Source organism: Silurus meridionalis, chromosome 28 (genome assembly GCF_014805685.1).
Source record: "Silurus meridionalis isolate SWU-2019-XX chromosome 28, ASM1480568v1, whole genome shotgun sequence".
In the NCBI taxonomy this organism is placed as follows: domain Eukaryota; kingdom Metazoa; phylum Chordata; class Actinopteri; order Siluriformes; family Siluridae; genus Silurus; species Silurus meridionalis.
In genome coordinates this window covers 11068193-11091328 of record NC_060911.1, presented here as the reverse complement: position 1 = coordinate 11091328, position 23136 = coordinate 11068193, and the positions used below count along the sequence as shown (strand labels likewise).

Here is a 23136-nt window from a genome sequence, read left to right as displayed (position 1 = left end):
TCACCCCTCTTCACTCCCTCTCTCTCTCTCTCTCTCTCTTTCTCTCTCTCTCGGTTGAGATAAACATGCTACTGAGGTTCCAGTGACCACTGTTCCTGCCCCTCTTCCCTCCGTGGATCTTCCCACTTCGTCCAGGCCTGCCTCTGCAAAGTGTTCTCTTCGACTGGAGGCCACTCTGTGCAGCTTGGGACGCATCAACGCCTTGGGTGGTTCCACGAAATTCCGGAGTAAGAACGGGAGCTTTGAGGATGGATTTGGACTGTAGTTAATGTCAACAGACTGCTACATTGACTCAGGACTACAGTTTGCTTCTGATCATCATCACTGCACCCCGCAACATTGTATATCTGCAATAAATGGACATTCGGTGCAACCCAGATGAGGACGGGTTTCCTCTTGAGCCTGGTTCTTCTCAAGGTTTCTTCCTTATGCCATCTCTGGGAGTTTTTCCTTGCCCCAGTCACCACCGGCTCACTCATCAGGGACAAACTTACTTATTAAGACCTTATTTATTTTTTATCACCACATTATCTGTGTAAAGCTGCTTTTAGACAATGTTCATTGTTAAAAGCGCTATACAAATAAAAATGATTTGAATATTCAGCAATAATTGCATTAGTAATGTCTGGTACTGATGTAGGTGAACTTCACAAAGGAATGGACTGATGCTGGGTCAAGGCATCTAAAGCCACCACACACAGAAGTGTCAAGGAATTTGGCTACAGTTGTCGAATTCCTCTTGTTAAGCCACTCCTGAACCACAGACAACGTCAGAGGCGTCTTACCTGGGCTAAAAGAAGAACAACTGGACTGTTGCCCAGTGGTCCAACATCCTTTTTTTTTTTTAAGATGAAGCAAGTTTTGTATTTCATTTGGAAACCAAGGTCCTAGAGTCTGGAGGAAGGGTGGAGAAGCTCATAGCCCAAGTTGCTTGAAGTCTAGTGTTAAGTTCCTACAGTCGGTGATGATCACTGCACCCGTTTACAAAGACATTTTGGTGCACTTAATACTTCCCTCTGCTGACCAGCTTTATGGAGAAGCTGATTTCATTTTCCAGCAGGATTTGGCACCTGCCCACACTGCCACAAGCACTAAAAGTTAGTTAAATGACCATGGTGTTGGTGTGCTTGACTGGCCAGCAAACTCACCAGATCTGAACCCCATAGAGCAGGGGTGTCAAAGTCAGGCCCGCAAGATCATATCAAATGTGTATTAGAGCTGGCCCGCCAGTATATAGCGCATACACCGATAATAATACAAATCCCAGAATGCTTTGTTGGTGCGTTAGCACGTTAGTCGAGGCCGCTGAAAAACTCTGCACTGAAAAACTCTGCCTACTCAGCACTGAATTTACCCGGAGATTTACTGACTTTGAAGTCCAGAAATGCAGATTTGAACTGCTCAGTAATCCGTTTGTGTTTGACGTGGAAAGCGCACCAACCAAACTCCAAATGGAGCAGATTGAACTCCAGTGTAGAGACACGCTCAAGTCAAAGTACGACTCTGTGTGTGCTGCACAGTTTCCATGTTCCCTCCCCGACACACTGCACCAACTCTGTGCCCAAGCTGCTCAAATCCTCTCTATGTTCAGCATCTTATATCTTATAACCGTTATCTTTAATGAAGATGAACAAAACACCACTCAGGAGTCTCACTGATAAACACCTTCACTCAATTCTGAGGATTTCCTCAGCTCAGAGCCTAACCCCAGACATGATGCACTTGTATGTAAGAAGAGATGCAGGTATCTGACTTCAACCAATCAGAGTAAATAAGAGTGTAAAAACTGAGCTTAAATGAATGTTGTCTTTAAGCACTTTTTCTACTCCAAGGCATGAACTCTTAATAGCTGAAAGATTGTTTTTTTTTTTTATTGAAGGAAATTATTATTATATATATATATATATATATATATATATATATATATATATATATAGAGAGAGAGAGAGAGAGAGAGAGAGAGAGAAGAGAGAGAGAGAAAGAGAGAGAATAAGAAACGAATACCACTGATGTGTGTTTTATTTCAAATTAAATTTCTTATGTGTTTATAATAATAAACTTTGGTTGTTTCAGATTTAATGTTTATGCAAAAATAAAGTTTGTTACCATATGAAAAGGTTCAACATTACACATCTGGAGAGAAGATTGCAGTAAATTTTTCAATAAATATTGAGTTTGGCCCGCGACTTCTTCCCAGTTTTTAATTTTGGCCCACTGTGAATTTGAGTTTGACATCCCTGCTATACAGAATCTATAGGATATTGTCAAGAGGAAAATGAGAAACAAGAGAACAAAAAATGCAAATGAGCTGAAGGCCACTGTCAAAGAACCTGGGCTTCCATACCACCTCAGCAGTGCCACAGACCAATCACCTCCATGCCACACCGAAATGAGACCGTAATTAAAGCAAAAGGAGGGCCTACCAAGTATTGAGTACATATACAGTAAATAAACATACTTTCCAGAAGCCAACATTTCACTAAAAATGTTTTTTTTTTATTGGTCTTATGAAGTGGGTTTTTGTTAAATGTGAGCCAAAATCACAATTAAGAAATAAACACTTAAACTACTTCAGTCGGTGTGCATTGAATTTATTACACAAATTTCACAATTTGAGTTGAATGTTATGTGTTTTTTTTAACAATAACTGACTTGGTGTTTCAGTTACCAGAGTAATTATACATTAATGGGGAACTTGTTTGAAACAGTATGTTTGCACTGGATAACCTGGTCATGCCAGGGGTCATCAGCTTGCAAACTGTGATCCAGATGCTGCAAGCCCAGATGCAGTGTCTTATTCCAGCAGAACAAATCAAGCTAAAAATAACCTTGTGGTCCCAATCCACAAGCACCTGCAGTAGCTTTGGTTTTCTAAACACTGTGTTGCAGCTCATTGTGGCCAATCACCTGCGTTTATGTGAATAATTTAGCTAAATGGCAGTTTACTGAGGAAACATTTTTTTATATAGCTGTCCAGATGTTTTAGCACAGGCATTAATCGTACACAGGATGTTAACTGGTGTCTCTGTTCAGTGGTGTTGTTTTCTGAGTAAGAAAATCAAATTGGCTGTAGTGCGACCGAAACGAGCTGAAAAAGACTCGTGTGTAAATCAGCGCTCATCACCACAGGGGAGTGTTTCAGTTACGTGGGAGGACGTGTTAGACTTCCACCCTGTCGTGCCATCATTGACAACTTCCTGGATTAGTCGGAAAAAACGACTAAATTGGAAAAAGCTAGTGTCATGATGAATGTTTTTAAAATACAAAAAGAACAATTTAATGTAAATAATGATTTGTATTGTTGTTTTGTAATTTGTATTCATGATTAATATTTTATTATTCAATGAACTGTCTTGTTTAGAGTGACGTTGCTCTGCTTTAATACTCTGAGAGACAAAGAGAAAGGCATAGAGAAACGAGAGGCACTGAGAGAAGACAGAAAACAAGAAGGAAAGAGAGAAAAAAGTGCACAAAAGAGAGAATGAAAGAGATAGACAAACAGTGAGAAAAAAAAGAAAGAAGAGAAGCAGAGGGGGTAAGGCAGAGAGAATAAAGAGAGAGAGAGGTAGAGGATAACAGATGAAAGGAAGGACAAATAGAAACAAAAGGAAAAGAAGCAGGGATAGATAAAGACAAAAGAAAGGAAAGAAAGAGAGAAAGAGAGAGAAAAAGCAGCAGAGAATTAGTGAGGAAAGGATAAAAAAAAGAGAAAAATAAGCAGAGAGAGATGGGAGTAATGTGGGTAATGAGAGAAATTTTTAAAGAGAGAGAGAGAGTGTGTTATAGACTGAACGTGATGACTAACAGCTCTATATAGTAGGGGGCTGTGCTGGTTTCCCTCAGGAGAATCTGCCACATTGACTTCCGTAACTTTCAGTAAAATTTGCTACCTGTGTGTGTGTGTGTGTGTGTGTGTGTGTGTGTGTGTGCGTGCGCGTGCCAGGGGGCTGAACTGCACCGGTGCTACTCTTAACCTCATTATTCCCAGATACAGCACGAGGTGAAGCTGCAGCTCATCATCGCCTGTTAAGCTTTATGCTAATCAGGCTTAATCGCTTCGTTAGCTCATAGTGCTACAATGTTAATAATCCTAACAAATACGAAACACCTTACAACTGACTGATACATGGAGCAGAGTACGATGCAGATCTAGAAAAATAATCTTTCCTAAGCTTGAGAACTCTCCAAAGTGTGTGTGTGTGTGTGTGTGTGTGTGTGTGTGTGTGTGTGTGTGTGTGTGTGTGTGTGTGTGTGTTTAGTGTTTTCTTAAACTAAGGTCCACCAGGTCTTGTTTAGCCAGTGCAAATACTAGCCATTGATTTATGTCAACAAACTGCATCTTGCTGCAATTCATTCCCAATAAATTTATGTTAGTGTGAGTGTGTGCATGCATGCATGCTGTGTGTGTGTGTGTGTGTGTGTGTGTGTGTGTGTGTGTGTGTGTGTGTGTGTGTGTGTCTGTGTGTGTCAGACATATTTCCCACACTTGGTTCTCACACAGATTTATGATGGTATTCCGGGAAACCAGGCACATACACGTTTCAAGCAAAGCCCAGGATAGAAACACACACACACACACACACACACACACACACACACACACACACACACATATATATATATATATATATATATATATTCTTTTTATATAATTTTTTATTTTTTATTTATTTATACACACACAAAAATGGTTACGCAGTGGTAAAGAATGCATGGCATTGCAACTGCTTATTCCCACAATTCTCTTCCCATGCTTACAGGAAGTGAAGTTGGCATCTGTGCTGCATTATTATTGCACACTTCCTCTGATTGTATCTTTATTTGTGTGTGTGTGTGTGTGTGTGTGTGTGTGTGTGTGTGTGTGTGTGTGTGTGTGTATACGTAACATACTGTTTGATGAACTATTAAAGGAAGAGCTATATCTTGTTTTATTTTAGAACATGATGTTGAATTGTGCTCAGTGTGTGTGTGTGTGTGTGTGTGTGTAAGTGACCAAGGTCAAGGTGAAGTGTGTGAACAGGAAGGCTATTACATTAATTCGATGTGCAGTGTAACATTGTACCAACACAAGAGCTCATTCTGCAAATATTGCCCCCCAACCCACCGCGTCCTTTCCGACTCTTACCCCAGTCTTCCTGCTTCCTGTGCTCCTCTTATAAATGCCACAGAGGCTATTTTTAGAAATTGAGAACACAAACTACGTCTTGGATTCAACTTCACGCCGATACACGCAATTAGTGCCCACCTTTCGTTCTCCGCGCACTGCCGATCATGTGCTGCAGTGGCTCATAACGAGGGGCCTGCCAATCAAACAAGCCTGTGCTGCTGATTGGTTGGAGCAGATCCAGGTTCATTTGGAGGGGAATTATAATGGAAATTTGATCATTTCACACCCTAATATGAAAGCCTCAGATGCGTGATATGGGTTTATTTGGAAATGAGGTTTTGGTGCAAATGGTATTACTTGGCTAAAAGCATTTTGTGTGTCTGAGGTACAAGCTCCAAGGTTTAGTCTAAAATACTTCTTCTATTAACGCTTATTGCTCATAATTATAGTCTTATACAACTTATACAACTCGTTTTTTGAATAAATGAAGTGCTTAATGAACAGCTCCTGGAGTTGGACACAATATGTTCATTTTGGAACTCGCTTTAGATACAGATAATTAGTTATAAAACGTATCTTCAGTAATCCCCCACCTCAAATCTCTTTAAAACAGTAAAAGACAACTCAAGCGGGAAAAATTTGTAAATCTCTGTAAATCAATGAACATTTACAAAATTTTGCTACAAAGCCTTGGATTTTTTTAGTTAGAGTGTTGCTTTGCTTTCAAACTGTATACTGGAGTTAATTCTTTAAAAAGATACATTACATTACATACACACAAATATAATTCCATAATGTTGTTTAGGATAAAGAGAGAGAGAGAGAGAGAGAGAGAGAGAGAGAGAGAGAGAGAGAGAGAGAGAGAGAGAGAGAGAGAGAGAGAAAGAGTTCAGAAAAGTTTGTCACAAATCTCAACAAATCAATTACATTTTAAATATATTTCACTGATCATTATTATATTATGTCTTGTTTAAAAGTCTTGTTTGCATTTTAAAAATCCAAAATTTTATCATTTGGTAAATTAAATAAAAAAAAAAAAAAAGCTAGCTAGTTTAGGTTTTGTTCCTCACATGTCCTATCTTAGATTAGCTAACATTAACCTAGCCACATGCTAGGACCGTCTCAGCAGAATATTTTCCTTTCAGTTGACTGGGTAGCAAACTAACTAGGCTTTTTTTAAACCTCTATACATCTACTTTCACACTGCATTCACAGCAAGTTAAAATACTTTGACTGATATTCAATAAATGTTGTATTTCCTATTATAAGACTACAATCAAGCAAATACAGAACTATGAAAAAATATTTTAAACCAATTGTACCCATTTCTCAAAATAATCTATTGGCAGATAATTTTGCTCATTTTAAGTGAATAAATGTGGAATTGAAGTGTTAATGGTTCATTTGACTGTAATTGATTATGATATATTATACATGCATGCAGTGTCTTCTATTCTGAAGAACCTTGCTTTAGTGTACGATGCATCTTCTACTCATCATTGCATTCTTTAGTATATGTAATGGGTTAAACATCACTGACTGCACGTTAAAACCGTACTTGTATATTTTTTACAATAATGTTAAGCAGGGTAAACCGCCAGCCTACTTTTAACCTTCATTGGTCATGGAATCATTCATTTATAATTTTTTATATAAAATGAGGCATTTAAGGCCATTATATGAGGCCCATGTGGTGAAGAGGCATATAATAGTTATTAGTAATAGGAACGCAAACTTACGATGAAGATGCGCTCCGATGATCCCATCGTAACTTGAAAATATTTTAAGTTGAGCGTGCGCGTGGACGAGCACCAGTAGCATATGCTGCTACATTTGCCTGATGCACAAAACTTTTTATATTTTTACAATTTCGTCATATTGCTATCGTCATTGTAAGATAAAAAAATCTTCAATTTAACTAGAATAACACAGGGGAGAACTGTATATGGATTTTTAATGTGTGTAATTTAATGATGACTTTTGCACAGCTGCTACCTTGGCCAGGACTCTCCTGTAAAAAAAATCATTGATCTCATCGAGACTTTCTGAAGAGTAAAAAAAATTTTTTTTTTTTTTTTATAACATGTAATTAATAATAATTTATATAATTATTATAAAAATATTAATATACAGAATTGACCTGCCAAAGGAAAGCTAGAAGCTTGAAATAAGAAATAATGTCCAGAAATTTCAAACCTTACAGTCGGTTGATTATAATCTTTTATAATACTTCTAATGATCTAAAATACTTTTAGAGACAAATGCTAAAAGTGCCTTTATTTGTTTTCGCTTGTTCACCATAAGTCTAAAGTAAAATGAATGAGAATGTGCTCTAATTTTGGAGTTGAGCACCAAGGTATTTTAGGTAAAAGATAAATAAATACTAGCTAGCTTTACAACAGTATTAATAAAAAGAAAAAGAACATAAAAAAACACCATTATGAGGACTCGCATCCCAGACTCTAGCAATATAATATTGCACAATTGTAGAACTCGCTGTGAATTTTTTCCTCAACACTGCAAACCAAGAAGCGAAGGTAAAGGGCTAGACGGAGAGATGGAGAGGCAGGTTGATTCAGTGAGCACATTCAGTGTTGATGCGGGATCCGGTTTCTCCTTCGCATTTTCTAATACATCGTTACAGGTCTACTGATCCCCAATCAGTGCTTAGTATTGAATAACTCAGGAAAAACCAGGCAGATGGTGAGTTACACACTTAAAGCACATTAAAGTAATGGACCTACCTCTCTGTTCCACTTCTGCATCAGCGTTTCCAACAGGGGAGAAGGAAAGGGAGAGAAGGAGAGGGAGGGAAAAAGAGGGAGAAAAGACCACAGGTTAATGACCACATAGCAAATGAATTCCATATGTACAAACCATGCATTGTGTTATGATCTTCTCATACAGATAAACTCTGCAAAGCATCATTTAACTCCACATATTCTATTAGCCATAGAACAAAGGGGGAAAAAAATGAAGTCGGAGAAAGTGACGTTGAAAATGTACAGTGGTTGATGCACAAATGAGGACTCTGATTAGGCGATTATTTTATACGACTCAGTAAATTCCATTCGCTCACGGTTTTTACGGCTTGGTAACTCCACTATAAAGGAAGTCATATCCGTTTTATGTGCACACATTCGCAACGGAGGAACGTGGTTCTCAATACACGTGCTGCTCCAGTCCCATATTTTATTAAGAAATACACTACATGGACTAAAGTTTGTGGACACCTGACCATGAGATTAGTATGTGCTTGCTGAACATCCAATTCTATATTTAGTCCCTACATTCTGTTTTAACCTCCACTCTTCTTGGAAGATGTTTCACTAGATGCTGGAGTGCGCTTGTGGAGATTTGTGTGAGATTCATTCAGCCACAGGTACTGATGTAAGTGAGGTGAGGAGGCCTGAGATGCAGTCAGCATTCACATGTATCCCATAGGTGTTAAACAGGATTGGAGCTCTATGGCAGGAGATCTTCCACTTCAAACCATGTAAATCATATCTTCATGGGGCTGGCTTTGTGCACATGGGCATTATCATGCTGGAACATGTTTGGATCTCCTAGTTTAAGTGACGAGAAAATTAAATGTTACCACCTTCAAAGTACAATTGTGTGCCTTCAACTTTGTGGTATAATTTTGGGAAAGAACTAGATATAGCTGAAAAAGTTGCATGTCCCAATACTTTTGCCAACATAGATATACATATATATATAGCTTTTGGGGAGATGTTCTATATTTCTTAAAGACTTTTAGTATTTCAGTAGTTTTTAACTTTATCATATAAACTTCCCAGTGTTCATGACGACTGTAGTGATTGTTGTGATATTGTTACATTCTGAGAATTAAAAGCTAATTTTGCTATATTTAAATAGTACTACAAATTAAAACATCACAAGAAAACTATAATGAATTTTCTTGTTACACAAATAAACTTAACATTTTTATGTATAATCATAACTATTTTTTTCTTTATTCTAAATTGTATTATAATATAATGTATTATATTGTAATTATTGTTATGTATAGTATTCTGTTTATTATTGTTGTAAATTATTGTATTATTTTTGTTGGTAAATGTATTTTTTTGTTGTTTAATAGATGTTTCTTTACTGTATTTTAATAAACCATTTTTTTTCTTTTCCAATTTTGAAAATGTTGACTTTAGAATAAAAATGAAATCGATTGTCCATTTCTGAGTCTGCTCAAATGATGTATCTGCTATGCTTGCTTTTTTCTTTTCTGTTGTTTTAGAAAAGCCAACAGTAAATAACAAAACAAGTGAATGACAGTGAATGGAATTGAATGACCCTCCCACCCCCAACACACACACACACACACACACACACACACACACACACACACATACTGTGTATATATATCACATTTAGTAAATATCAAACAATACATCACTGCCTGCTGGCTATATTGCTAAGCTAAATGCTGGACCTGACCTATACTGTGCACTTGAAAAAACAGTCGAATAAAGCAGATGTCGTACATCGAGGCCAAAAACAGGGAGGCAGATTGGAACACAGCCACCTGCTCCATCACAGGGGAGAAGACAAGAGCCAAAGATCCTCCAGAAAACATTTGGAACGTGCTCCCGAGGGTCACTGGCGCCGAGGTAATTAAATTACCTGAGTTCGCGTGTGTGTGTGTGTGTGTGTGTGTGTGTGTGTGTGTGTGTGTGTCTTGATGAAATTGAAACTTTTTGTGGTCTAGATTTAAGGTCATGATTCTCACTCAGAGCATTTTGCAGATCCAACCTTATCTTCAACTTACTCCCAAACTTCTACACTTTACTTGGCTACATTGCTTGAGTTCGTAATTGGTCTGGAGCTGCACTACGAAACTTTTTCCTGCAAGCTTTCTCGCAAATTTGTCCGAGCAATCTCAGGGACTGGCATTCACAATGGTGATGTCTTTCTCAAATCGAGAGAAACAAGTAGCATTCCGCTGTACTGCCTGGATTGCTTGCATTGAATAACAGCAAGGAACGACTCCAAACTCGTGCTCAATGAACGTACATGTTTTAATAGAACCTAATTCGATATTTTTTTAAAGACCCCAGCAGCTATACACTGCCCTTTGTACAGCATATGGTCTGAATGAGTGTATTTACGGTATTATTCTGCGTAATTTAGCAAGAAATACTGAACACTTAAAAAAAGAATTGCATCTGGTGACATCCTTAAAATTTACACTCACCATCTACTTTAATGGGAGCACCTGCTCATTTATGCAATTATCCAGGCAGCCAATCATGTGCTAGAGGAGCAGTGCATAAAATCAGGTGTAGAGCAGAATGAAGGGGAAGAAACAAGAAAACAAGCTCGTTTAAACAGTCAGGAAGTATATAGTAGCTCATGTAATCACTCTTGACAGCCATGGTGAGCAGAAAAGCATCTCAGAATGCCAGAGTTGGATTTGTTGCAAGCACAGAAGGCCACATCAGGTTCTACACCTGTCAGCTAAGAACAAAAAGCTGAGGCAACCAGGACATTTTGAGGAAAGCCAACATAGTTAAAAACAGTGTTTTTTGTACAAAAATACAAACTTTGCCTTAATTTCAAATCCCCATTAAAACAGTAATACATCAATCCAATTAAATGTAAAAACGAGAGGTGGACTATTTTTTTGGTTATGAAGTTTAAATTGATGTCTCTGCTGGAGATAATGTATGTGGGCCGTGCAGTTGTGGCTGCAGTGAAAGGAGAGTTGTAGATAGACTCGTTAAATTGTGGTCACTAGGTTCTGACTTTAATGATGGCAATAATTCCTGTTGTATGAGATTCCTGATGCAGCGCTGTCTCATACTGCGTTTCTGTATAATATTGATGGTTTCTATAGCCATGGCATCATAATGATGATATTAAGTGGTGGATTAATTCAAGTAAGGCACTACTAAAGGATTAGATGTGAAATGCACAGCCCACCACTCGACTTTTTTTTTTTTACCCCTGAGTGTTAGTGTACAGGTGTTCCTAGTGAAGTAGATGGTGTTTATACTACATACATGGTTAAATTGGACCGAAACCCTCCACACCAGCAGAGGTCAGAATTTGAATCAGTTGCTCATCCTGTTTAGTTCCTGGTTTTCAAGCAATTTAGTTTTACTTTATAAGTCTTTGCATTTATCCTAAACCATTGTTTTTCGTGATTGGCTATCCTGTGTCAGGACAATTTTGGTAAAATATATTTGACTATTTTTTACCATTACCATGATATTTTAAAGATTATTTGATGACTGCTGTTTTTGACCCTTTCCTGTCTAAAGACTGCTAAACTCTTCACACGAATCCTTTGCCATGTCTGGTTTGTTACAACACTTATACAGTATGTGCATTTATACTCTATATAGACAAAGTATTGGGACACCTGATATTTCTAGCCATATGTGTTTCTTCCACAAACCACAATGCTAAAAGCACAAAATTGTGTAGGAGGTCTTGAATTAGGGGGCCCAAACCTGTCCCAGCATGATATTGCCCCTGTGCACAAAGCCAGATCTATTAAAAAATGCTTTACATGGGTTGGACTGGAAGATCTCCTGCTATAGAGCTCTGACCTCAACACCTTTGGAATGAAAGGAAATGCTTTCTGCACCTCAGGCCTCCTCACCTCACCTACCTCAGTACCCTTCATAGTTTGTCTATACATTTTTATTCCACTCTTTTAGTGACTTGCTCTATTCAGCAACACATTCTGGGGGTTGCTTCATCTGCCATTCCCGATAGTCTCACAAGTTTTCCATGGGATTCCATTCACATGGTTTTGCAGTGCACTTAATGTGCTCCATGGATTCAGCCCTATGCACCCTACGTTCCCACATCCTGGGATGTGGGAGTTTTTTAAAGCAATAAAAGACAAGCCTCTGAGACAGACAATCTGGTTTTATGCTAAATTAAATTCATCCAGATGTGGCCAGAGCTATTGGTGGACACGGCTCATTTCCAGTCCATTCTATGTGAACAACGATATAGATTAAAAGAAAAATGTGCAGAATTGTCTCAATGAAGCCAAAGCCTTTGATAATTACTTTGCATCTTACTTTTAAAACTTTAATATTTGAATATTTGTTGTAAATATAACAAATAATTAATAACTCGTTAACACAAAGTCTGAAGTCTTAAATATTATGTAATAACTGGTGATTAACAGCATTCTATCTACACTATATTAAACCAAATGATGGACAGCAAGGAAGTATTTAGTTTTTTTTTTTCTTTTCTGTACTTAAATATATTTTACAAGTCACTATATGGACAAAGGTTTGTGGACACCTGCCTAAGATTTTGTATAAGGTTATTAGTAAAGTAGGTATTGATATAGAGTGAAGGGTGAAGTCAGTGTTCCAATTCATCTCAAAGCTGTTCAATAGGGTTGATCATCAGTACATCAGTACATGATAAACGAGAACATTGTAGAAGGTCATACTGTTTTTGGCACATACAGTACGTAAGCAGCTATCACAAAGTTATGACAGTCACAGCATGACAATATGCAAAGAATGATAATAGGAAGAAGTCACAAACCATGTAAATTACTTCTGGTTAAATAAATGAATTAATGCTTTGAAATATTATCTAACATTCTGTAAACCACATCTTAATGGAGCTGGCTTTGTAAACATTGTCATGCTGAAACAGGTTTGGGTCTCCTAGTCCAAATGAAAGGAAAGTTTGATGCTACCCATCCCAAGACATCCTATACAATTGTGTATGCAACAGTTTGGGGAAGAACCACATGTCTGTGAATGTCAGGTGTCCCAAAACATTTGTCCTTAAAAGTGTAACTGTACATTAATTATTTCACAAATATAAACCTTTCGCTTTCCCTGATGTTAAATTTAAGCAGGGGATTTATACTTTTCCTCATGTACAGAAAAATTGTCCACCGCTCCTCAATCCTGAACTGCAACAAAAACGTCTTTCCACCTCCTTCACATAAAGCACGCACATGATCATAATTTATATGAAAAAAAAATAAAAAATCATGTACTGTATAAATGACTGCATGGACTCATAAAAAATAAAGGAAAAGCCGGTCTTTTTACGATTCCTTTATACGACTCGCTACCTTTCATCCGGTCACACTTTGATGACTTTCATCCCAAAAAGGAATTCATAAAACCCTTTATAAGCTGACGATCGTAAGAAGGAGAAAGGTAACAGATTTGTGTGTGCGCGATCAGACCAGCCAGGGGTTAGGCATAACATTCTTGGTGTGGGTATTCTGATCTATGTATTGCCGTCAGTTTTGCATGTTCCCACGACTGTGTAAAAAAAGAACACAAGGAAACTAAACCCAAGCAAACACAAGTTGACTTCTATAACGGTTATATGGTATAAACATTACGTTTGTCTTCGGCCGGTCTGCTGTGTGGTTCGATGACTCAGGTGGACGTATGTCAGAAACATTTGTGTATCTGTGTTTTCAGGTTTTTCCTGCTGCCACTCTGACTGATTGTCCTTGTTACCACACATTAACCAATCTGGGATCCTGAAATCCATCAGGAAACCAATGACACACAGACCCACACATACACACACATGCGCACACACAATGTCCATACCGCTTCACACAGTCCTGCAATGATTGGCAGGTGAAGGGCGACGTGCCCAGACATCAGCAGATGGACAGTTACACACGTTCACTAACATAGCAGCCCCGGCAATCGTAAATACTTTTGTCCATGCTGCAGTTCAGCAGTTTATGCTTGCTAATGCTCTGTTCCAATCTGTCTCAATGTCAACACGGGCTGTAATAATTCCACAACGTCAGCTTCTACTTCTACTGAGTGTTTATCAATCACCAGCACAAATCCTATAAGGTCACAATTGCCTAGAGACTTATAAACGGGATGTCCATAATATTGCTCCAGGACAAGAAAAATGAAAATCACTGCAATTTTTTTTCTTCACCTGATGGTATCATCAAACTGCCTTAACTAATAACAGCTACAGTCAATGTTAACTAATAACTAATTAGATCCTCAGCATTGTATCTAAATGAATGACTAATTACTCTGTCTGAAAACTAGTAAATTTGATACCTTGAGCACATGGACAACACAAATAAAACAACCTCTATTAATTTTTTCGATTTGAGTCTATTAAAGTAACAAAAAAAAAGGACAAAACAAATTTCAAAGATACTAATTTTCTGGCTATTTTTTGTTAGCAATAATAGAATGATAATTCTTCCTGAAAAGGAAATATTTTTAAGAGTCTATATATGGTTAAATATATTTTCCATGTATAATATATATTTTAGTAGTATATTTGTTAGCAAATATATTTTAGAATTAATATTTTCTGTGTATATATATATATATATACCCATTGAGACGCCCGCAAACTACAATACACTACAGAGGGAAATCCTCGAATGCTATAGCTTGTCGCTAAGAAACACAGCTGCGTAATTTCATCAATAGGTGTACAAAACCGAAAGTACTCAAAAAGCGCAGATGGAACAATTACTTCGAACGACAAAAAAGGTGGCTTCAACCAGGAAAAAAGTCAGCCACAGAAATAACCGAGCGCGTGGCAATGGATAAACTTATAAGGGCACTACCCTTATAAGGGAGTGGAAAGCCGTGGGAATGTGCGATCCTAAAAGCCCCAAAGAGGTAGTGGATGCGCTCTAATGTGCTCTCTCCACACTGAAACTAGGAAAACTAGAAAAGAAAGAAACACACTACCAGGCTCGCTCAAAACAATGTTTTTGACGACAAGAGCGGCCCAGTAGTAAACAAGAGAGAAAAATCAACAAAACTAACCCTGAGTTTCTTTGACGGTAGATGTACCCATGCCTACCGATCGAGGTGAGAGGCAAGACAGGCCCCAAAACCATGGCTGGCAGGATGAACAGTGCACTCAATGACGCAGCCACAAACACTGGTCGTCAGATTAAAATTGAAACGGCAAGAACACAGAGGCGCTGCTCGACACAGGTAGCAGCATAACCTAGGCCAGACCCTCAGTCACAGCCCGCAACGGCAAAGCCAGCCCGGTGGCATGTGTGCATGGGGACATGCGAGAGGTGCCCACCACCCAGATCCGGGTGGCGAACAATGAAGGTGAGTGGCCATTAATAATGAGATTAATTTCTGACCTGCCTGTGCCTGTGCTTATAGGAAGGGACTGGCCAGGATTCTATACCCACCCACCCATTGCCTGGAAAAGCATCAGGGAAAAGGGGCAAAAAATCAACCACACCAGAAACCAGGACAAACCCGGACAACATTAATAACCCACGAGGATGGCACGGAGGACACAGGAGAGGAGGGTGGGTTAAATAATAACACTAAGCCTCTCTCTGTGTGTCGCCAGGCATCCCGAGAAGGCAACTTCAGGTGGGAACAAAAAAAAGACAATGCAGGAGCCAGGTATTGCAAATCGAAGGGGAAAAAACAACAGCTGGACCAACCCTTAAACCACTACCAATAATCGGGGTTCCCTTCGAGAGACTCGGTATGGACCCTCGTGGGCTCACTCCCAAAGTCTGCGTGAGGAACGAGTAGATATTGGTCATGGTTGACTATGCAACTTAGTACCCAGAAGCATTCCCCTTAAAAAAAATCACCACAAAGAACATCACCAAGGAATTAATGCTGCTCTTCAGCAGGGTGGGAATCCCCAAGGACCTCCTAACTGACCAAGGTACACCCTTCGTATCAAAATTAATGTCAGACCTCTGTCGGCTATTACATGTAAAACGCATCAGGACATGGGATTACCACCCCCAAACAGATGGACTTGTCGAACATTTCAACCAAAATGTATGCTCTGAATGATGGTGGAGGAGGATAGGGGAAACTGGGACCTCTATGTCCTCTTCGCGATAAGAGAAACACCGCAAGCTTCGACGGGGTTTACACCTGTTTGGAACGTGGCCAAAATAGCATGGGAGGAGCAGCCAATTGATTGCGAGTACATGCAGGAAATGCAGGATCGAATAGAGAATGTAGCACCGACAGTGAAACAGCACAAGCAAGAGAGTTTCAACCAGGGGAACAGGTGCTACTCCTGGTTCCTAACAAAGCCTACTAGCCATGTGGCATGGTCTGTACACGGCCCTTGAGAAAGTCTGCCCAGTAAACTACTGCCTGAAACAGCCAGGTAACAAACACAAACACAAATATATCACATCAACCTGTTGAAGGAGTGGGTGCAAACTAATCCTGTTGTGTCAGCATTCTGCACCTCCCCCACAGAACCGCCAGGGTGTACCTTGGTCCACAAGGGTGAAGATGACACCCGCGCAGTAGCAGGACATAATGGAGCTATAGACCAATAGACCAATTATCTGACGTTCTCAGCAGCAGCGGGTTCTGACCCAACTAGTTCGTCCAACAACTCACTCCAGGACATGGGAGGATCAACTATACCATGTAAGAGAATTGTTGAAGGAGCACAGAAAGGCAGGCTTAATGGCAAACCCACCTGGGGCTGACTGAAGCACAGATTTTAACCTTCCTTTTGTCGTACACACAGACAAGTTGGAAACCGGACTGGGTCGGCCCTTTCACAGGTCTTTGAGGAAAAGGAACACCTGGTGCTATATGTTAGAAGGATTAGAGCATTAAAGGCATTATAGGAGCTCCAATACTATTTGACAGGTAGAAAATTCACGTAAATAACAGACAACTCATTATTGGATGGACAAGGCGAAAGACTCGAATTAAAAAATAACATGGTTCCTTTCACTGCAGGACTCGTTCCAGGTACATCACTGGACCGGGCTGATGCATGCCAATGCCGACACCCTTTCTCTAGGATACAGACTCTGGGCCCAAACACAGACAAAAGTAGGTTTGGAGTTTGGGGGGTTACAGGCCGACTGTCAGATGGGTGCTGAAAGGACAACGGCACTTGGGGAAAGCGGCCGAACACGTGGCAAGGGTGCAGGGCAACACAAGTGGATCAAGAGACCCTCTCTGAGCCATATAAGGACTGTATAAAAGGAGCTTCAGGTGACAGCGTGTTGAAGAACATTCGGCTCCCAGGTAATGCTGGTTTTGTCTCTCTTCTTTCCTTTCAGGCAGCAGCAACAGCAGTGACAGCAGAGAAGAAGCCTCTAGTCGAGGACTCCCTTTCCTGTCGTGTGCTCGGGATTTGCCCCAAACCCCCCGCTTAGCTCCCAGACAACCATCACGTCTTCACCTCTCACTCTCACAGCACCTTTATCTTGAAAATAAACACCCCTAACACTACATGATTTGTGTTCTGTGTTCTACCGGTCCCGATACAGTATATATATATATATATATATATATATATATATATATATATATATATATATATATATATATATATATATATACACAGTACAGACCAAAAGTTTGGACACACCTTCTCATTCAAAGAGTTTTCTTTATTTTCATGACTATAAAAATTGTAGAGTCACACTGAAGTCATCAAGGGCTATTTGACCAAGAAGGAGAGTGATGGGGTGCTGCCAGATGACCTGGCCTCCACAGTCACCGGACCTGAACCCAATCGAGATGGTTTAGGGGTGAGCTGGACCGCAGAGTGAAGGCAAAAGGGCCAACAAGTGCTAAGCATCTCTCGGGGAACTCCTTCAAGACTGTTGGAAGACCATTTCAGGTGACTACCTCTTGAAGCTCATCAAGAGAATGCCAAGAGTGTGCAAAGCAGTAATTAAAGCAAAAGGTGGCTACTTTGAAGAACATAGAATATGAAATTTTTCAGTTGTTTCACACTTTTTTGTTATGTATATAATTCCATATATAATTCCACATGTGTTAATTCATAGTTTTGATGCCTTCAGTGTGAATCTACAATTTTCATAGTCATGAAAATAAAGAAAACTCTTTGAATGAGGTGTGTCCAAACTTTTGGTCTGTACTGTAAATATATATATATATATATATATATATATATATATATATATATATATATATATATATATATATAGTATACATACAGTGGGGCAAAAAAGTATTTAGTCAGCTAACAATTGTGCAAGTTCTCCCACTTAAAAAGATGAGAGAGGCCTGTAATTTTCATCATAGCTACACTTCAACTATGAGAGGCAAAATTAGAAAAAAATCCAGAAAATCACATTGTCTGATTTTTAAAGAATTTATTTGCAAATTATGGTGAAAAATAAGTATTTGGTCACCTACAAAAAAGCAAGATTTCTCGCTCTCACAGACCTGTAACTTCTTTTTTAAGAGGCATCTCTGTCCTCCATTTGTTACCTGTATTAATGGCACCTGTTTGAACTCGTTATCAGTATTAAAGACACCTGTCCACAACCTCAAACAGTCAGACTACAAACTCCACTATGGCCAAGACCAAAGAGCTGTCAAAGGACAGCAGAAACTAAATTGTGGACCTGCACCAGGCTGGGAAGAATGAATCTGCAATAGGTAAGCAGCTTGGTGTGAAGAAATCAACTGTGGGAGCAATTATTATAAAATGGAAGAAATAAAGACCACTGATAATCTCCCTCGATCTGGGGCTCCATGCAAGATCTCACCCCGTGGGGTCAAAATGATCACAAGAACAGTGAGCAAAAATCCCAGAACCACACGGGGGGGACCTAGTGAATGACCTGCAAAGAGCGGGGACCAAAGTAACAAAGGCTACCATCAGTAACACACTACGCTGCCAGGGACTCAAATCCTGCAGTGCCAGATGTGTCCCCCTGCTTGAACCAGTACATGTCCGGGCCCATCTGAAGTTTGCTAGAGAGCATTTGGATGATCCAGAAGAGGATTGGGAGAATGTCATATGGTCAGATGAAACCAAAATAGAACTTTTTGGTAAAAACTCAACTTGTCATGTTTGGAGGAGAAAGAATGCTGAGTTGTATCCAAAGAACACCATACCTACTGTGAAGTATGGGGGTGGAAACATCATGCTTTGGGGCTGTTTTTCTGCAAAGGGACCAGGACAACTGATCCGTATATAGGAAAGAATGAATGAGGCCATGTATCGTGAGATTTTGAGTGAAAACCTCCTTCCATCAGCAAGGGCATTGAAGATTAAACGTGGCTGGGTCTTTCAGCATGACAATGATCCCAAACACACCGCCCAGGCAATGAAGGAGTGGCTTCGTAAGAAGCATTTCAAGGTCCTGGAGTGGCCTAGCCAGTCTCCAGATCTCAACCCCATAGAAAATCTTTGGAGGGAGTTGAAAATCCGTGTTGCCTAACGACAGCCCCAAAACATCACTGCTCTAGAGGAGATCTGCATGGAGGAATGGGCCAAACTACCAGCAACAGTGTGTAAAAACCTTGACTTATAGAAAACGTTTTATCTTTGTCATTGCCAACAAAGGGTATATACAAAGAATTGAAATTAACTTTTGTTATTGACCAAATACTTATTTTCCACCATAATTTGCAAATAAATTCTTTAAAAATCAGATAATGTGATTTTCTGGATTTTTCTTCTCATTTTGTCTCTCATAGTTGAAGTGTACCTATGATGAAAATTACAGGCCTCTCTCATCTTTTTAAGTGGGAGAACTTGCACAATTGGTGGCTGACTAAATACTTTTTTGCTCCACTGTATATATATATTTAACACAGCCATTAGTCCTAAGACCACATAAAAGAGGAAGGTTGCGTTAGGAAGGGCATCCAGAATAAAACATGTGCCAAATCATCTTAGTTCTTAGTTCTTGGCCGTGTGTTTTTCTGTTCTGTGACTGTTGTTTTATGTTATTTTATGTAGCACCTGGGTTCAGGAGAAACGTTGTTTCATTTCACTGCGTAGTGCATCAGCTATATATGGTTGAAATGACAATAAAAGCTTCTTGACTCTTGACTTGACTTGACTGTTGAAATCAAATATACGGATCACAAACTTAAATCCCATACCGGATCGGTCGAGGCCCGGGTAACCAACGACCGCCACAGGTATTGTTAGCCAACAGGGTACCGGTTGAAATTGTGCTACTGTTCGCCAATAGAAGAGGGGTAAGACATCTACAGAGACAGCAGGGAAAGGAGACGTGGAGGAGAGTGTAGGTTAGGGTGGGCACTTATAATACTATGACTGGTAAAGGAAGAGAGGCAGCTAATATGATGAAGCAGAGAATGGTAGACATGTGTGTTCAAGAGATCAAGTGGAAAGGAAGTAAGGTGAGGAACAATGGAGGGGGGTTTTCTACCATGGTGTGGATGGAAAGAGAAATGGTGTAGGGGTGATCCTGAAGGAAGAGCACAGTAAGAGTGTAGTGGAGGTGAAGAGAGTTTCTGGTAATGAACGTGAAGCTGGAAGTTGAAGGGGTGATGATAAATGTCATCAGTGGATATGCTCCACAAGTCGGTTGTAAAATGGAAGAGAATGAAAAGTTCTGGAGTGGGTTGTAAAGTGGTGGAGAGTGAAACTAGGAATGAAAAATTGGTGATTGGTGCAGACTTCAATGGCCATGTTGGTAAAAGGAACAGAGGTGATGAGGAGGTGATGGGTAGGTATGGCCTTAAGGAGAGGAATGTAGAATGGCAGATGGTGGTAAATTTTGCTAAAAGGATGGAAATGGCTGTGGTAAATACAAATTTTAAGAAAACGAAGGATCATTGGGTGACGTATAAGAGCGGAGGAAGTGCACACATGTGGACTATGTTCTATGTAGGAGATGCAACCTGAAAGAGATTGGAGACTTCAAGGTGTTGGCAAAGGACAGTGTAGCTAAACAGCATTGGATGGTGGTCTGTAGGATGGCTTTGGAAGTGAAGAAAAAGAGAAAAACAGTGAGGACTGAAAAAAGAATAAAATGGGAGAAACTGAAGGAGGAAGAGTGTAGTGTGAGGTTCAGGGAAGAGGTCAGACAGGGGCTCGTGGTGGTGAAGAGGTGCTGGATAATTTGGCAACTACTGCAGAAGTGATAAGGGAGACAGCTAGAAAGGTACTTGGTGTGACATTTGAAAAGAGAAAAGAAGGCAAAGAGATGTGGTGGTGGAATGAAAAAAGGATCAAGAAAAAGAGGTTGGCAAAACAAAATTGGGATCGGCAGAGTGATAAGAAAAGTAGGCAGGAGTACAAGGAAATGTGGCAGCAGGTAAAGAGGGATGTGGCTAAAGCCAAAGAAAAAGCATATGAGGAGCTGTATATGAAGTTGGACACTAAGGAAGGAGAAAAGAATTTGTACTGACTGGTGAGGCAGAGGGACCGAGCTGGAAAGGATGTGCTATAAGTTAGAGCAATAAAGGATGCAGAGACAAATGTGTTGACTTGTGAAGAGAGTGTGTTGAGAAGATGGAGGGAGTATTTCGCAGATTCGTTTTAAAGTTTTTACGGATGATTAATGCAGTGCACATTTCTGTTTGACCATTAAATAAATATAAAACAGCAAAATTAAAACCTTCAACGCAACACACGTTTATTCACAACGTCCTTTCTTTACCCTGATATAAAAACAAATAATAAAATACACCAAAATTTTTTTTTTATTTGTTTTACTTATGCGCCAAGTTTAAGATCAAGCACCAAAATCCACCATAAAGCACACATTTGGCAATTAAAACCATCCGTGTGGAAACAAAAAAAGTTCCGTTTGGTGTCCTGATTATTTACTAAATTTAAAACACTATAAATACTTTATAACATTTACAATATTTTATATTGTCTTCTATCTATATTTTGTCTTCACGCTGTATGTTAAGTTTGGTTTCAGATAAAAGAAACCAAACAGATAAGTTTTAGAACAGATAAAAATGTGCAATTAAGGTGCAATTAATCATGCGTTAATTCATGTCAATCATTCAATTAAATATTTTACAGCCCTAATATATATATATACTGTAAATTCATTCCAAAATCTTAGACTCAAACAGGAAGCTGCAGATTTTCTTGCATTTAAGGTGTCAAAATGATCAAATTGGATGTTGGATTTTTTAAAAATGATTCATTATTTATTTTATTTTCACCTCTGTCTGCAACCTACTGTTCAGGGATTTGGATTTTTTCAAAAATGGCACGCATATCGGATATTACAGTGTAGCTGGGTTTAGGTGGTGTTTGAACTAGGACTGAAGCATAAACAGCATTGTTTGTAATGTTTATTTAGCTAAATGAGAATCGACGGTAGCAAACAAACAGTATATTGGCTTGTGTGTCATGGAAAAAATAGACTGTCTGTTGTATGTGTGTATGTGTGGGAGAGGGGAAGAGAAAGAGAGAGAGAGAGAGAGAGAGAGAGAGAGAGAGAGAGAGTCTGTGTGTATGTGTTTGAGTGTTTGTGTGTGTGTGTGTGTGTGTGTGTGTGTGTGTGTGTGTGTGTGTGTGTGTGTGTGTGTGTGTGTGTGTGTGTGTGTGTGTGTGTGTGTGTGTGTGTGTGTACTGTATGGCACACACTCATACTGAACCTCCAGGTATTTGTATGTTCCAGGACACGGATCGGGAAAACATCTGGGCCTGCAACCACTGCGCACTGGGTCCTGTTATTACACCTGAGAGAAAGAAAAAGTGTGTGAGAGAGAGAGAGAGAGAGAGAGAGAGAGAGAGAGAGAGAGAGAGAGAGAGCAAGGGGGTGTCGGTTGAGGTCAAGCGAGAGAAAAAAGGCAGGAAGATGGAGAAGGAAACAAAGGAGGAGAAAAATAGGGAGAAAAGAGATTGAACGAGCATACCAGTGAAAAAGGTGTGTGTGTGTGTTTGTGTGTGTGTGTGTGTGTGTGTGTGTGTGTGTGTGTGTGTGTGTGTGTGTGTGTGTGTGTGTGTGTGTTTGGTGTGAAGGGGGATAGAAGAAGTAAAAACAAAAGTGAAAAGGTAGAGATAAAAAGTGAATGAAAGAAAGAAAGAAAGAAAGAAAGAAAGAAAGAAAGAAAGAAAGAAAGAAAGAAAGAAAGAAAGAAAGAAAGAAAGAAAGAAAAATGCAAGAAGGGGAAGAAAGCAAGCAAAAGCAAACAAACAAAGAATTCAGAAAGACAGTGATTGGGAGTGACAAAACATTCAAATGGAAAAGAGGGCAAAGAACGAACGGGTAAAAGACATAAAGAGTAAAGGAGGCACAGACAAGAGAAAGAAAGAGGAAGCAAAAA

The 23136-nt window shown here is 39.4% G+C and overlaps 1 protein-coding gene across 1 annotated transcript in view; it reads right to left on the bottom strand.

Annotated features, from left to right (window-relative positions):
* Positions 1 to 23136, bottom strand: part of adgrl3.1 (adhesion G protein-coupled receptor L3.1) — a 205987-nt gene that overhangs the window by 107287 nt on the left and 75564 nt on the right. Inside the window, 3 exon segments of the mRNA XM_046842822.1 lie at positions 7852 to 7866; positions 22440 to 22505; positions 22508 to 22548. Of these exon segments, the coding sequence (XP_046698778.1) occupies positions 7852 to 7866; positions 22440 to 22505; positions 22508 to 22548 (122 nt within the window).